This window comes from Giraffa tippelskirchi, chromosome 3, assembly GCF_054371585.1.
Source record: "Giraffa tippelskirchi isolate mGirTip1 chromosome 3, T2T-mGirTip1v1.2.pri, whole genome shotgun sequence".
In the NCBI taxonomy this organism is placed as follows: Eukaryota; Metazoa; Chordata; class Mammalia; order Artiodactyla; family Giraffidae; genus Giraffa; species Giraffa tippelskirchi.
Window position 1 is genome coordinate 149575866 of NC_137277.1, and position 15733 is coordinate 149591598.

General features: G+C 37.6%; 1 protein-coding gene across 24 annotated transcripts in view; it reads right to left on the bottom strand.

Annotated features, from left to right (window-relative positions):
* Positions 1-15733, bottom strand: part of ICA1L (islet cell autoantigen 1 like) — a 75730-nt gene that overhangs the window by 51749 nt on the left and 8248 nt on the right. For 23 of the 24 annotated variants that reach the window (XR_014080047.1, XR_014080046.1, XR_014080053.1 and 20 more), the window contains 2 exons: positions 6256-6424; positions 3366-3438 (listed from right to left, as the gene is read on the bottom strand). Coding sequence is in view for 13 of the 24 variants with exons in the window: in XM_081581977.1 (XP_081438103.1) it covers positions 3366-3438; positions 6256-6424 (242 nt within the window). In the remaining 11 variants the exon portion in view is untranslated. Of the gene's footprint in view, positions 1-3365; positions 3439-6255; positions 6439-15733 lie in introns of all 24 variants that reach the window. The other variant, XM_081581982.1, reaches the window with a different exon arrangement.

Consider the following 15733-nt stretch of genomic DNA (forward strand, 5'->3'; position numbering starts at 1 on the left):
AGAAACTTTTACCTGTTTGACTATCTTATATCTGTTGACTCTAATCACCAAAAAGTATGCTTATGTTTGTGCATGTCTTCTTTAATTTTGTTCTTCTAAAAATTTTTTATTGTATTTTCAAAAGTGTCAGCTGACAACAGATTGAAAGTAAAATGATGACCCTTCACCACAAAGTTTTAGAAGTACTGATCTAGTGGAAGATGACTTTTCATCACAATAAGACCAACAGACCAGGGGAGCCCATAAAGTGTTCAAACTGTGAGCTTAAAGTGAAAAACATGACAAATGTCATGCCTCGTTTCACTCTAGTTTACTGATGGAAAAACTGAAGTTAAAAACTGAAAGGGAAGTCCCTTTAGTCCCTCTGAAGCAGAAGGGGAACTCGGGCCTTCTCACTTGCTAGCTGCCCCCTCACTAGGCCTCCCACCGGTAGTGCCTACAAGGAAGTCCCTAGGAGGGCACAGTGGTGTTTGGGAGAGGGCGTCTACACATTCTGTAGTCTCGTCTTTGAAAAAAACATGTGCTGTTTTATGAACAGTTTGCCTGATCAAGAGTGGATTGGATCTGAGGAATCTTGTTAATATTCTGATTACTTCAGAGATGTCCCAGTTACACATTACCTCTGAATCAGAACTTCATAAAATATACCTCAATGAAAACTACTAGAAAAAAAATTAATTTGTAGATGATGATCCAGAAAAGCCTCACAGAACATGGACCACCTCCTTATCAAATATCAACTGAACATTAACCATAATTGAGCCTCATCCTTATCAGTGCAGAAAGGGAAGGAGATGAAGCTGAGTCTGCGCTGATTAGGTGTTGAGACCTGATGTCAAAACCCACCGAGACCCTACTCCTATGTGTCCTTCCCCAGTCAAGAGATTCTCATAAAGGTTTACAGTGCTGGAAGAATCTACGCAATTGTCTGATGTTAGTCTCAACAGAAGATCTATTAACCAAATAGTCTTCAAGAAATCACACAGTTATATGCAATCTTACAGAGAAAGCTATGACAAACCTAGATAGCATATTAAAAAGCAGAGACCTTACTTTGCCAACAAAGATCCGTCTAGTCAAAGCTATGGTTTTTCCAGTAGTCATGTATGGATGTGAGAGTTGGACCATAAAGAAGGCTGAGCGCCAAAGGATTGATGCTTTTGACTGTGGTGTTAGAGGAGATTCTTGAGAGTCCTTTGGACTGCAAGGAGATCAAATCAGTCAATCGTAATGGAAATCAGTTCTGAATATTCATTGGAAAGACTGATGCTGAAGCTCCAGTACTTTGGCCACCTGACGCGAAGAGCTGACTCATTAGAAAAGACCCTGATGCTGGGAAAGATTGAAGGCAGGAGGAGAAGGGGACAACAGAGGATGAAATGGTTGGATGGCATCACTGACTCAATGCACATGAGTTTGAGCAAGCTCTGGGAGATGGTGACGGACAGGGAAGCCTGGCGACTGAGCGACTGAACTGAACTGGAACATTTCAGGATAAAGAGATGTACAGATATAGATTTTATCATATACTTTCTCTTTATTGTTGTTCAGTCACTCAGTCGTGTCCGACTCTTTGTGACCCCATGGACTTTAGCACATCAGGCTTCCCTGTCTTCAGGCTTCTCTGAAATGCTCCACCAGCATGCTAAATGATCTGGTGATTCCAAGACAAAATGCAGGATGCACAAACCGGCCAGTGTTTCTTTACATTTCCATTTCTATCGCAGAACTCCCTTGGTCCAATGACTGCTTGATTCAATGACTCCCTTGGTCCATTTTACTGCTTGGTAAAATATTTAAGGTCCTTAGCAATCCGACTGGAATCTTCCTTTGCTCATATATCACCCTGTTATTCTCCATTACAAACTCTTCTGTCATGCAGACTGTTCTCACCCTTTAACTTTATTCCCTTGACTCCAACTCCCTTTTTTCCCCATATATTCAACTTCTATAAACCCTTTGAGTTTTACTTCCATTCCAATCTAAATAGTTGCCTTTACCAATCTCTCTAATACAGTTATTTTTTACTCCAAGGGAATTCAGAGGCATGTCTGCATCACAATCCTGAATTCAATTACATACTATTCTCTGTCTCTTATTTTATAACATAAAGTTGTTTCTCCAACTGTTTCCTGGGGAAAAATACATAGTTTTACACATGGCAGGCACTAAAAAAATTACCATGCTATAATGGATTTCTTGCCTTAATGGGACAATATATGAACTTTGATTATAAACTTTTGAGACTAACTTACATTGCTGCACAAAGAACTCATTCATTGAGCAAATATGCACTGCATATGGACTATATGCTAGACAATGTTTCGAGGCTAGGAGATACAGAAATAAACATACAAATTTCTATCCTTAAGGAGAGCATATTCTAGTGGTGGTAAGAAAAACAATAGATAAAATATACAGAATGTTAAATACTGTTAAGTGCTATTGTTAAGTACACAGAGATTGATGAGAAAGAGGGGTATATTTCATTTCAGATATGGGAGTCAGAGAAGGACTCACTAATAAGATGACACGTGACCAAATACCTAAAGAGGATTAGGTATGCAGATAGACTACTGTAGAGGAGATTAATGGCTCAAAAGGAGAGAGTTTTAGGAGATGAGATCACGGAAGAAACCAGGATCAGAGAGGTGGCCACGCCCAGTAGGAAACTGTAATTAAGGCAGGAGGAGAGATTCAAAGATTGAGTTCTAACCAGAAGAGGTGAAGAAGAGAGGAGATTCCAGCAGTCACAGGATACTGAGAAGGAATGACCATTAAGAAGAAATCCAGGAATGTTGGTACTTGGAAGCCAAGTGAAGAGAGTAGAGTGTCTCAAGGAGGAGGGAATAATCAACTATGTTAAATAATGTGACAATGACTGAGAATTGGTCCCAGAATTAAGTTCTTCATGACTATGACAAGAGCGATTTGGTTGAGTGATGGGGATGAAAACTTGACTGGGGTGAGTAGAAGAGAAGGAGAAGGAGAAGGAATAGAGACTGTGTGTACAGATAATTATGTCAAAATTTCCTGTGAAAGGAGCAGAGGAATGAAGGGTAACTGCTAGAGCAGGTAGGGGTTGAGAAAGAGAGCTTTTAAATGATGGAAAAAAATCCCCTTAAGACTCTGGGAAGGAAAACTAAACTCAGCAAAATCAATCTGTGTCAGAGGATTTGATGAATTGAGCATGCTGGGGGGTTTCAGGGTAGATCACTATAAATATTCATTTTTGTCGTAAGAAACGATCCCAAAATAGTTCAGTAAATTACTATTTTTACATTAAATCTTTCATCTTCAAAAATGCAAATGAATATTTATTTTAAGCAGGAATTGTTGGTGGATAGATATCTATGATTTCATACCATTGAGTCTTAGCTGATATTTCTCAACTATCTTCAGAAGTTCAGTACATGTCTCTTGAATGGAGTGAAAAACCTTTGAAATATAAATTTTATTAGGACAATTTAAAGAACCATAAACAAATACAAAATATAAAAAAACACTTCAAAAGCAAAACATTTTCTTATAGGTATTGTCTATTTTCCTTGACTGTGATATACTTCAGTTTTGGTTTTATTTCAGATGTAGAAAGCACATTTAGCTTTCTCCCATTAGAGCTGGAAAAAATGATGATAAATACATGGACGCTAATAAAAATTTATGACTATGGAGTTTGTCCTCCCCTCAGCTCCAAACTATCTAAATAGCAAAAAGGTAAATCTAATTTTTAAAATGTACATTAAATACTGTCTACCACAGATGAAAAGAGTATAGATAGTTTTAGAAAATATTAAATAACTCAGAGTCTGGCTTTTCTCTAATATCGGTCTAAGCAAAATAGGTCAATGAATTTACCATAAAAATTAAATAATGTGTTATAAGAACAAAAATAAATTACTTTCAGATTATTTTTGTTTAGAATTTTCCATGAATATTAATCCCTTCATTACCACTGCTGCCAATAGCTAACAAAAAAATAAAATATCTAATAGACTCCCATTTCAAACTTAGTTGCTCAGTTGTGTCCAACTTTTTGTGACCCCGTGGACTACAGCCTGCCAGGCTCCTCTGTGCATGGATTCTCCAGGCAAGAATGCTGGAGTGGGTTGCCATGCCCTCCTCCAGGGGATCTTCCTAATCCAGGGATCAAACCCAGGTCTACCACATTGTAGGCAGATTCTTTATTGACTGAGCCACCAGAGAAAGTGAAAGTGAAAGTTGCTCAGTCATGTCTGAGTCTTTGTGACCCAATGGAATTCTCCAGGCCAGAATACTGGAGTAGGTAGCCTTTCCGTCTTCAGGGTATCTTCCCAACCCAGGGATCGAACCCAGGTCTCCCCCAATGCAGGTGAATTCTTTACCAGCTGAGCCACCAGGGGAGCCCAAGAATACTGGAGTGGGTAGCCTATCCCTTCTCCAGGGGATCTTCCTGACCCAGGAATCGAACAATGCAGGGGTCTCCTGCGTTGTAGGTGGATTCTTTACTGACTGAGCCACCAGGGAAGCCCGTCTGTATAGTAGTTTTGCTTTTATTTTTACGTTTGATCAGGCCAAAGGAAGACTGATAACAAACACTAAATTCTAAATGCAGGAACAACCATCAATTTTCCACCTAAGTTTAAGTCTGTTTGAATTGCACTTGGTGTATGTATTTGTGTGTGTGTTACTCGCTCAGTCGTGTCAGACTCTTTGCAACCCCACAGACTGTAGCCGCCAGGCTCCTCTGTCCATGGAATTCTCCAGGCAAGCATACTGGAGTGGGGTTGCCATTTCCTTCTCTAGGGGATCTTCCCAATCCAGGGATCAAACTTGGGTCTCCCGCATCACAGGAATATTCTTTACCATCTCAGCCACCAGTGAAGCCAAAGCTGCTTTAAGTCCATGTGGAAGGAGATTAGAAAAGAATACAAAAATGACAGTTCTATTAACACTATGATGAAGCAATTATGGTTGATTTTTTTCCCCATGGGTCCTTGAAAGATCTATATACTACTGCTTTTCATTTTTACAACAAAAATATTTTTCTGTTTTAGTGAGTTATAAAATTGTAATATATTTAAAGTGTACAAATGATAATCTAAGTACATACTTGATGTGTATGTATACTTGAAAATATTTCTCATTCTTAAAAAAGATAATACAATTGTGGGAGAAAGTTCTTGGCTGATTCCAAATAATTCTCTAATGGACAAAAATAACACTGACTATAAAATGTCACCCACAGATTACCTATCAATGTGAAACAACACACAAAAAAATCTACTTCTGTGGGAATGTATGAAGGGGCAGTGAAGAGTTCCCTTAGTGCTAAAAAACATATTACTTATAATAAAGTCCCCTCATTTTTTTTTCACAATTTGTCACTTAACCCTAAGAAGAATACTTTTTAACACGAATAGTAAAATCTGGTTAAATAGAAACAATTTTTATTTTCATATTTGTTATGGCAGTGATCAAAGTTTATTTTTATAGAAAAAATTACTTAGTAAATTAAGACCTATTTTATTAGACCTATATTTTTAAGAATCCCAACAAATCGTTATATTTCAGGCATAACAGAGCCCCTGGCTAGAAATGTTTGTAAAAGGTTACCTAAATTAGGATATACACATGGAATTAGCAAATCCTCATTAAAAATTTCAGACTTCATTCATATACATGAGACCTTTCTTCTAATTAGCTTGATTACTTAAAAGTATAAGACATATATAGGTTTAAAGTTGTTTCATGGTAATTATTCCTTTTAATTAAAATAAAAAACAGCCAAAAATACATTATGACATACTTCAATTAACTCCATCCTAAATAAGAGAAACAAAAACTCCACTTGTAAAATCCTCATTCACTATTTGGTTTCAGTTAATCTATAATTATCACTATGTCAGTGAGGTATAGACTTCAGATAAAAGTAGTACAAAATGCTAATGACACAATACATAATGAGTATATGGTCCCAGTTAGGAACATAATTAATTCACTTACGTAGCACAGAAAGTATTACACTAGTGCCAGAGAAATTATCTAGTTCATGATTTACCTAATATGAACTCCAGCTCTACTAATGCAAGATTTGTGAGAACTATGGCTTGCTTATCCAGAAGATCTGATCGACAAATGGATACAACTATTCTATTATCAAATTCTGCATGTATCCAGGTCAGCTCTTCAGTGTGAAAGCTTGTCATAGTCCCCCTAGTAGTCCCAAATAATCACAAGTTATATGCAATACGCGGAATCCTTGTAAGAATTTACCTCAAGTTTAGCATCCAGTTCAGCATCAGATGCCACCACATACTCATCCTCCTTCTTTCTGGTTGCTTTGATGAAGACCTGTTTGGTTTTCCAGTATTTCTTCTGCATTCTACTGACTACTGACTGGTTATCTTCTGGTCTGTGCTGCCCAAAAAAATCCATGGAGTGACTACAAGAAACAGACTAAAATTAAATTTCTTTAAACATATTTTCAATAATAAGTATATATTTAGCCAATATTTAGTTGAAAAACTGAAATAGATACTAAATAGAGTATTAATGTTAACAGCTAAACATGCTAATGTTTACTTTGTATGGTCTAAATTTATATTTTAATTATAACTTGCATAAATAACAGGCAAAGAGATTAATGACATAGTAATTAGGTAACAAAACAATCAACTGTTATGATTTTCCAATAATGACTGGAAATAATTTTTTGTTCAACCAAGTGTCTACTTGCAGACACTTCTTAGTTTCTAATTTTTGCTTTTGTGAAATTCTGACAAATGAACTTATACACACATCTCTGCATCCTGCTATTATTTCCTCAGGAAAACTTCGTATGGATTAACGGCAATTTCAGAAGAAAACACATTTATTATATATCCTCAGCTATGCAAAGATTCAGATACATATTCTTCTTTAAAAGTCACTTAAAGGAATATTTTAGCATCCAATAAATTAACAAAAATAAAGATCTTAAGTATAAGGGAGACATGTTGTAAAAGAAATAGAGGTGAAACTGTAACCATTTGTAAACTTAAAAATTAATGTCTAAGTAATTGTTCTTAACATGGCTAACATGGCTACATTTAGGAAATGCAAATGTGAAGTGTTCCTTAATGAAATGTCAAGAAAAAAGAAATAATAATAATAGTTTTAAAAGCCTAAATTATTCCAATCAATGGTGGGAGGTAGGAACAAAAGGAGGTACTAAAGTGTGTGACTCATTTTGAGGGGAATCAACAGATGACTAATATATTCTTAATGTTGGGAAAGAAATAGAAGTTTCCTTTCTTTTTATTTTGAAGTAATTACTAATCAAATAAAAATAGGGTGTCTAATTTCTAAATTACTAGGAGCAAAACAAGACAGCAAGAAAAACTAGCAAAAGCAAAAGAAGATTGAAAAAAACAGGAACAAGGCAACATAAATAGTCCAAATGAAGATCACAGACTAAGAGCAATTATACTATTTAGTATAATAAATGCAAGTTTCCTCTTAAATAATAGATTCTTTAATCTCAAATCATAAAAAAACGCCAAAATACTATATCCAACTACATGCTATTCGGGATCCACCTAAAATAAGATGATTGAGAGAAGTATTAGTTAAGACCTACCAGGTAAATATAGTACAAAGACAGTGAAAGTGGGGATGGCTGCATTAATATCAGACAAAGTAGGTTTACATAAAAAGCATTATATGGAACAAAAACAAAAATATAAAGTCCCCAGGTGGCCACTCTTCCAGATACTTGCTGGATATTCTCCTTGGTGTATCCCACTGGATTTCTGGACATTGAGGTCAGTCAACATTTAACTGCACAACCTCTCGTGTGCTATGTTGGTAGCTTGGCTGGACATTATTTAGGACAGAAAGCAGTACAGAGGGGTAATGGACTTGATGTAAGCATTACACTGTCTGACACATAGTCCTGAGGGAAAACGTGCAGTTCATTTTTCCCTTTCAATTTCTGCCTGTCTTTAGTTGCTCTTGATGGTTTTCAATTAGTTTTCCTATCCCATCAGCATCAGGTCAGTCCAGTTGTATGACAAACTGCTGGTCTCTTCAACTACACTGATGCTTTGTTGTTGCTGTTTAGTTGCTAAGCTGTATCTGACCCTTTGCAACCCACCCCACGGACTGGAGCCTGCCAGGCTCCTCTGTCCATGAGATTTCCGAGGCAAGAATACTGGAGTGGGTTGCCATTTTCTTTCCAGGGGATCTTCCCAACCCAGGGATCGAACCTGAGTCTCCTGCATTGGCAGGCGGATTCTTTACCACTGAGCCACCAGGGATGCAGGCAAGTCTTCACAGTATCAGAAGAGAACATCTCTTCCCTACCCCAACTCACATGCTAATGTAGCTAAAAAGTATACGCCTGAAAAAAAAAAAAGTATATTCCTGACCTCTCTCCATTCCCTTAGTAGTTTCTTCATAGGAGACTGCTGCTGCTGCTGCTGCTGCTAAGTCGCTTCAGTCGTGTCCGACTCTGTGCGACCCCATAGACGGCAGCCCACCAGGCTCTGCCGTCCTTGGGATTCTCCAGGCAAGAACACTGGAGTGGGTTGCCATTTCCTTCTCCAATGCATGAAAGTGAAAAGCGAAAGTGAAGTCGCTCAGTCGTGTCTGACTCTTAGCGACCCCGTGGACTGCAGCCCACCAGACTCCTCCATCCATGGGATTCTCCAGGCAAAAGTACTGGAGTGGGGTGCCACTGCCTTCTCCATCATAGGAGACTAAGAGTAACTTATCTGATTGGTGGTGGTTTAGAAGCCAAGTCGTGGCCGACTCTTAGAACGTGATGGACTGCAGCCTGCCAGGCTCCTTTGTCCATGGGATTCTTCAAGCAAGAATACTGGAGTGGGTTACCATTTCCTTCTCCAGAGGATCTTCCTGACCCAGGGCTCAAACCCAGGTCTCCTGCATTGCAGGCAGATTCTTTACCCGCTTAGCTATGAGGGAAGCCCTATTTGATTGGATTTCAGAGTGATAAACTTAGTCCTCCCTTTCCTGTTTGAAATCTATCCTGCCTGCAGAGAGCACACATTCCCTGGCAAAGGGAACACAGTGGCTCGGTGAGTAAATCTGAGAAACGTGAGATCTGCACATTTGTGGTTTTTTGACAGAAATGAAGTGTTAGTTGCTCAGCCAAGTCTGATTCTGCAACCCTGACTGTAGACCGTCAAGTTCCTCTGTACATGGAATTTTCCAGGTAAGAATACTGGAGTGGGTAGCCATTTCCTTCTCCAGGGGATCTTCCTGACCCAGGGATCAAACCCAAGTCTCCCGTACTACAGACAGATTCTTTACCATCTGAGCCACCAGGGAAGCCCTTTTTGACAGAGGGCACTGCTAAATCTGCTTGCCACTGGGGGTGGGTTGAGTTGAGTAGAAAGCCAAGGCTTACTGGCTTGAGATACCAGATGACAGAATTCAAGGCTGGAGAACTACCAGAAATTTTGAAAGGATATTGTGGAAGAGACGGAGTCAAAGAGGAAATGGTCCCTGAAATTCCATACACAAAGACCTCCCAAGACCTGTGCTGTTCACTAAGCTAATCATGAGGTGAGGGAGGAGAATTTGAATTCAGCCAAGTTAACTGCTTTCTAGAATAAAAATTCTTCTGAGAAGCAAAAGAGAATTTAGAGTCTCTAAAATCCATCATTTAAAAATCCAAGTATCCAACCAAAAAACACTAGACAGGCAAAGAATTAGGAAAATGTGATCCATACTCCATGAAAAAAGTTGATAAAAACAGATTCCAAAGATTTCTCAGATATTACAATTATCAGACAAGCACTTTAGACCAGCTATTATAAACATAGAAAAGATTTAAAGTAGGAGGTCCCAGGTGGTGCTAGCGGTAAAGAACCTGCCTGCCAATGGAGGAGAAGAGACTTGGGTTCGATCCCTGGGTTAGGAAGATCCCTTGGAGGAGGGCATGACAACCCACTCCACTATTCTTGCCTGGGAAATCTCATGGACAGAGGAGCCCTGTGGGCTCTAGTCCATAGGCTTGCAAAGAGTCAACATGACTGAAGCAACTTAGCATATACATGTGCACGGTAAATGAATAGAGAAAAAATGCCAAAAGGAAACAAATGAAAGTTTCAAGTTGCAAAGTCCAATGAATGCAATTGAAAACTGACTGTATACACTTAAGAATAAACTGAAGATGGGAGATGTAAGCAATGAAATTACTGCTACTGCTAAGTCACTTCAGTCGTGTCTGACTCTATGTGACCCCACAGATGGCAGCCCACCAGGCTCCGCCGTCCCTGGGATTCTCCAGGCAAGAATACTGGAGTGGGTTGCCATTTCCTTCTCCAGGGTATGAAAGGGAAAAGTGAAAGTGAAGTCGCTCAGTCGTGTCCGACTCTTAGCGACCCCATGGACTATAGCCTACCAGGCTCCTCTGTCCATGGGATTTTCCAGGCAAGAGTACTGGAGTGGGGTGCCATTGCCTTCTCCAATGAAATTGAAGATGACTCAATAAAAACTACCTAATTAGAACAGAGAAGAATAAAAAGAACTTGAAGAAGAAGACTAGAAAGGGAATGAAAAATCTTTGAATAAAACATTCTAAATTTTGTAAATGACATTAACTTATAGATTAACACAATGAAAACCACAAATAGGCACATCATAGATAAACTGCTTAAATCCAAAGAGAAAAACCTATCTTGAAAGCAGAGAAAAATGGTGTATTACATAAAGATGGACAAATGCATAAATGAGATGCAAGTTCTCAAGGAAAACAACAAAGCCCAGACTGTAATGGAAGGATAAATTTAAGGTGTTGAAAGAAAGAAAGAAAAACTATCAATTCATAATTCTCTGTTGAAACTGTCCTTTAAAAATGAAATCAAAATAAAGACCTTATCAGATAAAGAACTGAGACAATTCATGGCTGGGGACTTTTAGAAATGCTAACAAATTCTAAAGGGAAATTACAACAGTAATTTGGATCTACAGTAAAGAGATGACTGGAATTGATAAATGTCTGAGTAAACATAAGATTTGTTTTTTTTCTTAATTTGGAGGTTCATATCTTAACCTTTCGCTCTAGAAAGTTCTAAGCTGTACTCCCTTCAAATATTCCTTTTCAGCCATAATTTCTTCTTTTTATCTGAATCTTCTATTGGGTATTATTCTTGATGTGTCCTATGTTTTGGATAAAAATGGTTCATTTTTATATCTGTTTTTCTGTCCTATATTTTGGACAAGTTCTTTACTACAACCTTCCAATTTATGAATTTTCTTTTCAGTTCTGTCCAGGCTAGAGTTCATTCCACCTACTGAGGTTTTTTTTTTTTATTCCAGTGACTTTTTCTTTTTTAATGTCCAAGATTTCTAATTGACTCTTTTTAATATTCTAATTTTGTATCCTTTCTAATAACATCATTCCATAATTTTTCTCTTTAGCACTCTAAATATATAGAATTCTTAGACTTTTTACCTGGAGTAAATTCATGTTCCAAATATTGATTTTATTGGCTGAATTCTACAAGCTTATTGTGAGTATATAATCTTTATATACTTTTTCCTTTCTTCCTCTCTCTGGATAATCATCCTTATTTAGTGATTATAGATCACGAGACCTATAATCTTTAATTGTCTCCACTTCACTTTCAGGGTTTCTACTTCCACAGATATTTTAGGGCCCCTGATGCAGTGCTATCTGAAATACCTTTGGTTTATTCAGGGTATTGAAGGACCACTGCAGGTGAAACACTTTTAATTTCTACCAAACTACAGAAACTGAATTCCCAGAAACCAGGACCTAATTTTATATTGGGAGCTCAAAACATTTGTTTACTCACCTCTTTGTCCTTCTATTTTGTTTCTAGTCCATGTTTATCTTATTATCTAGCCAAGATAAACTTTCTGGGGTTTGTTTTATTTTTTATAATTACTATGAGTTTGATGCAAAACTTACTATGCCATCTTAACTAGAAATCTCCTTTATTTTTCTTTTTCTGGCTTCACCACAGGGCATGCAGGATCTCACTTGCCTGATCAGGGATCAAACCTGTGCCTCATGCAGTGGAAGCACAGAGTCCTAACCACTGAACGGCCAGGGAAGTCTATAACCTCCTTTATTTCCAGAAAGTGTGTGGTATTTTTTTTTTTACTTGAACACAGTCACCATGTAGAACACTTTATTCATTTTTGCACTATATAATATTTACATCTGTATTTGCAACTATCTCTTGGATATGGAATACAAATATTAGAATAAAACAAATCAGTATTCTCTTTAGAGGTAGTTCTGTACTCCCCTTACTTATCTCATTACTGTGTAATCACTAAGAAACAAGCAAAACAGACTGATGGTAATATGCAAACTGAAGCACTGAAATCCCTTGGAGAAAAATAATCTGTGAAGACTTTTAACTAAATATAACATCACTGTTTGATGCAATTAAGGAAATACATTAGACAAGTCTGCTGTTTAATATTAATGTAGTATTCTTGATTACTCTGGCTCCAAAGCCACGAATTTTCTTACAAACACAATCAGCATTTCCCGAAAGAGTCAGAGTTTGCTAGTAATTCAACTTGAGGGAAGGCAAAACTGACAGAAAACACTCCAAAATGTCAACAAAGGTTTTCTCTGCAGGGGGATAACATGATACTTTTCTGCAATTTCCAAGTTTGCTACAATTAACATGTACAATTAGCTATTGTATCACTCTTATGAAAAACGTTTACTTATCAAGGTTTTTGCTTTTGTTTTTTTAATATTTACTGCTGTATATTGTCACCCTGCTTATTTAACTTACATGCAGAGTACATCATGTGAAGTGCTGGGCTGGATGAAGTATAAGCTGGAATTAGGATTGCTGGGAGAAATATCAATAACCTCAGATATGCAGATGACACCACCCTTATGGCAGAAAGCAAAGAGGAACTAAACAGCCTCTTGATGAAAGTGAAAGAGGAGAGTGAAAAAGTTGGCTTAAAGCTCAACATTCAGAAAACTAAGATCATGACATCCGGTCCCATCACTTCATGGCAAATAGATGGGGAAACAATGGAAACAGTGACAGACTTTATTTTCCTGGGCTCCAAAATCACTGCAGATGGTGACTGCAGCCATGAAATTAACAGATGCTTGCTCCTTGGAAGAAAAGCTATGACCAACCTAGACAGCATATTAAAAAGCAGAGACATTACTTTGCCAACAAAGGTCCATCTAGTCAAGGCTATGGTCTTTCCAGTAGTCATGTATGGATGTGAGAATTGGACTATAAAGAAAGCTGAGCGCCAAAGAACTGATGCTTTTGAATTGTGGTGTTGGAGAAGACTCTTGAGCATCTCTTGGACTACAAGGAAATCCAACCAGTCCATCCGAAAGGAAATAAGTCCTGAATATTCATTGGAAGGACTGATGTTGAAGCTGAAACTCCAATACTTCGGCCACCTGATGCGAAGAGCTGACTCACTGGAAAAGACCCTGATGCTGGTAAAGATTGAAGGTGGGAGAAGGGGACGACAGAGGATGACATGGTTGGATGGTATCACTGACTCTATGGACATAAGTTTGAGTAAGCTCTGGGAGTTGGTAATGGACAGAGGGAGGCCTGGCGTGCTGCAGTCCATGGGGTCGTAAAGAGCCGGACATAACTGAGAGACTGAACTGAGGAACTGATTACTATTTAACACCAGCAGCCTTTATCCAAAGTAAGAGCCATTCATTTACTGTAATATATTAAGTACTTGTACTTTTACGTAACAATTTTACGTATCTGAAAGGCGTCAGAACTAGTTTAACTGCATTAAAAATATCTGAGGAGTCAGAGGAATTCCCTGGTGGTCCAGTGGTTAGGGCTCAGTGCTTTCACTGCTTTCGCCTGGGTTCAGTCCCTGGATGGGGAACTAAGAGCCCGTAAGCTGTGTCGCACGGCCAAAAAAAAAGTCTGAGGAGTTAAAATAGTTATTACAAAGACTATCATGTACACATTATTTTTAAGGGAGCTCCTATTCCCCTCTCCTGCCAACAACCTCACACTGTCACTGTTTGCAGGTAACATGATATTATACATAGAAAATCCTAAATATACCATAATAATGAATTTGGTAAAGTTGAAGGATACAAAATTAATATGCAGAAATCTGTTGTATTTTCATATGCTAATAATGAACTATCTGAAAGAGAAATTAAGAAAAATCCCACTTACAATCAAGTCAGAAAGAATAAAATACATAGAAATAAATCTAAGGAGGTAAACATCCTGTACTAAGAAAACTGTAGAATGATGATGAAAGTAACTGAAGACTATCCAAATAGATGGAAAGATAAACTGTGCTCATGGATCAGAAGAATTAATACTATTAAAAAGACCATACTACTCAAGGAAATCTACAGAGTCAATGCAATCCTAACAAAATACCAATGGCATTTTTCACAGAACTAGAACAAATAATTCTAAATCTGTATGGAAACACAAAAGACTCTGAATAGCCAATACAGTCTTGAGAAAGAACAAAGTTGGAGGGATCATGCTGCTTGATTTCAAACTATACTACAAAGCTAAAGTCATCAAAGCAGTATGGTATTGCCACTAAAACAGATACATAGATCAATGAAACAAAACAGAGAGCTCAGAAATGAACCCACACCTACATGGGTAATTAATCTATGACAAAGGAGGCAAGAATATATAGTGGGGAAAAGAGAGCCTCTTCAATAAATGGCGTTGGGAAAACTGGACAGCTATGTGCAAAAAAATAAAACTGGACTACTTTCTCAATGATAAAAATAAATTTAAAATGGATTAAAGACTTAAATATAAGACCCAAAACCATAAAACTTCTAGAAGAAAACATAGGCAGTATGTGCTTTGAGATCAATCTCAGTAATATTTTTTGACTAAGTTTTAAAGATACTTGTTAGTTCACAGTAACATAAACACTTACTTGGTTTAATAAAATTATAATACAGCTATACTGGGGAAGGACAAAAGAGGATTGTGGTGGTGCAGGAGAGCTAGTCCTCATCTGCCATATAGAAAGTAAGTAGATAATGCTTTAAATTAATAAATCAAAATGTAGCATATATACATGTGATTTAGAAAATACCAGCAAAAACACAGAGTTGAAGGTATGTGACACTGGAGACTGGAACTGGAGGAGGAATGGGAGAACTGCTTTTAAACACTATAATCCTTTTAACACTTGACTTTTAGACATCATGGACATGTATAACTTTAACAAAATAATAATTACGAAAAAATAAGCCTGAATGTGAATCTTACTAATTAAAACAGAATGGCACTGATACCAGAACCATAAAACAGTGGAAACAAATGAAAAGAAATACACAAAAAGATTAAAAAAAAATAGAAAGAATGTAGTATATGGTCTATATGTTAATTTCCTAGGGCTGCTGTAACAAATTACCAGAAACTTGGTGGCTTAAAACAACAGAAATTTGCCATCTCAGTTCTAGAGGCCAGAAATCTGGAATTAAGGTCTTAGCAAGGCTGTACTTGCTGTGTGACTCTGGGGAAGAAAACTGTCTTCTCTCTTCCACCTTCTGGTGGCTGCTGGTAGCCCATGGCCAACAGCAACATAACTCCAATCTGCCTCTGTCTTCACATCACCTTCTCCTCTCTGTATGTGTTTAATCTCCCTCTATCTCTCTAAAAATTGAGGACACTTATGATGGTTCGTAGGACCCTCCCAGGTAATCCAGAATAATCTCAAGATCCTTCACACAATCTAATCCTAATCACATCTGTAA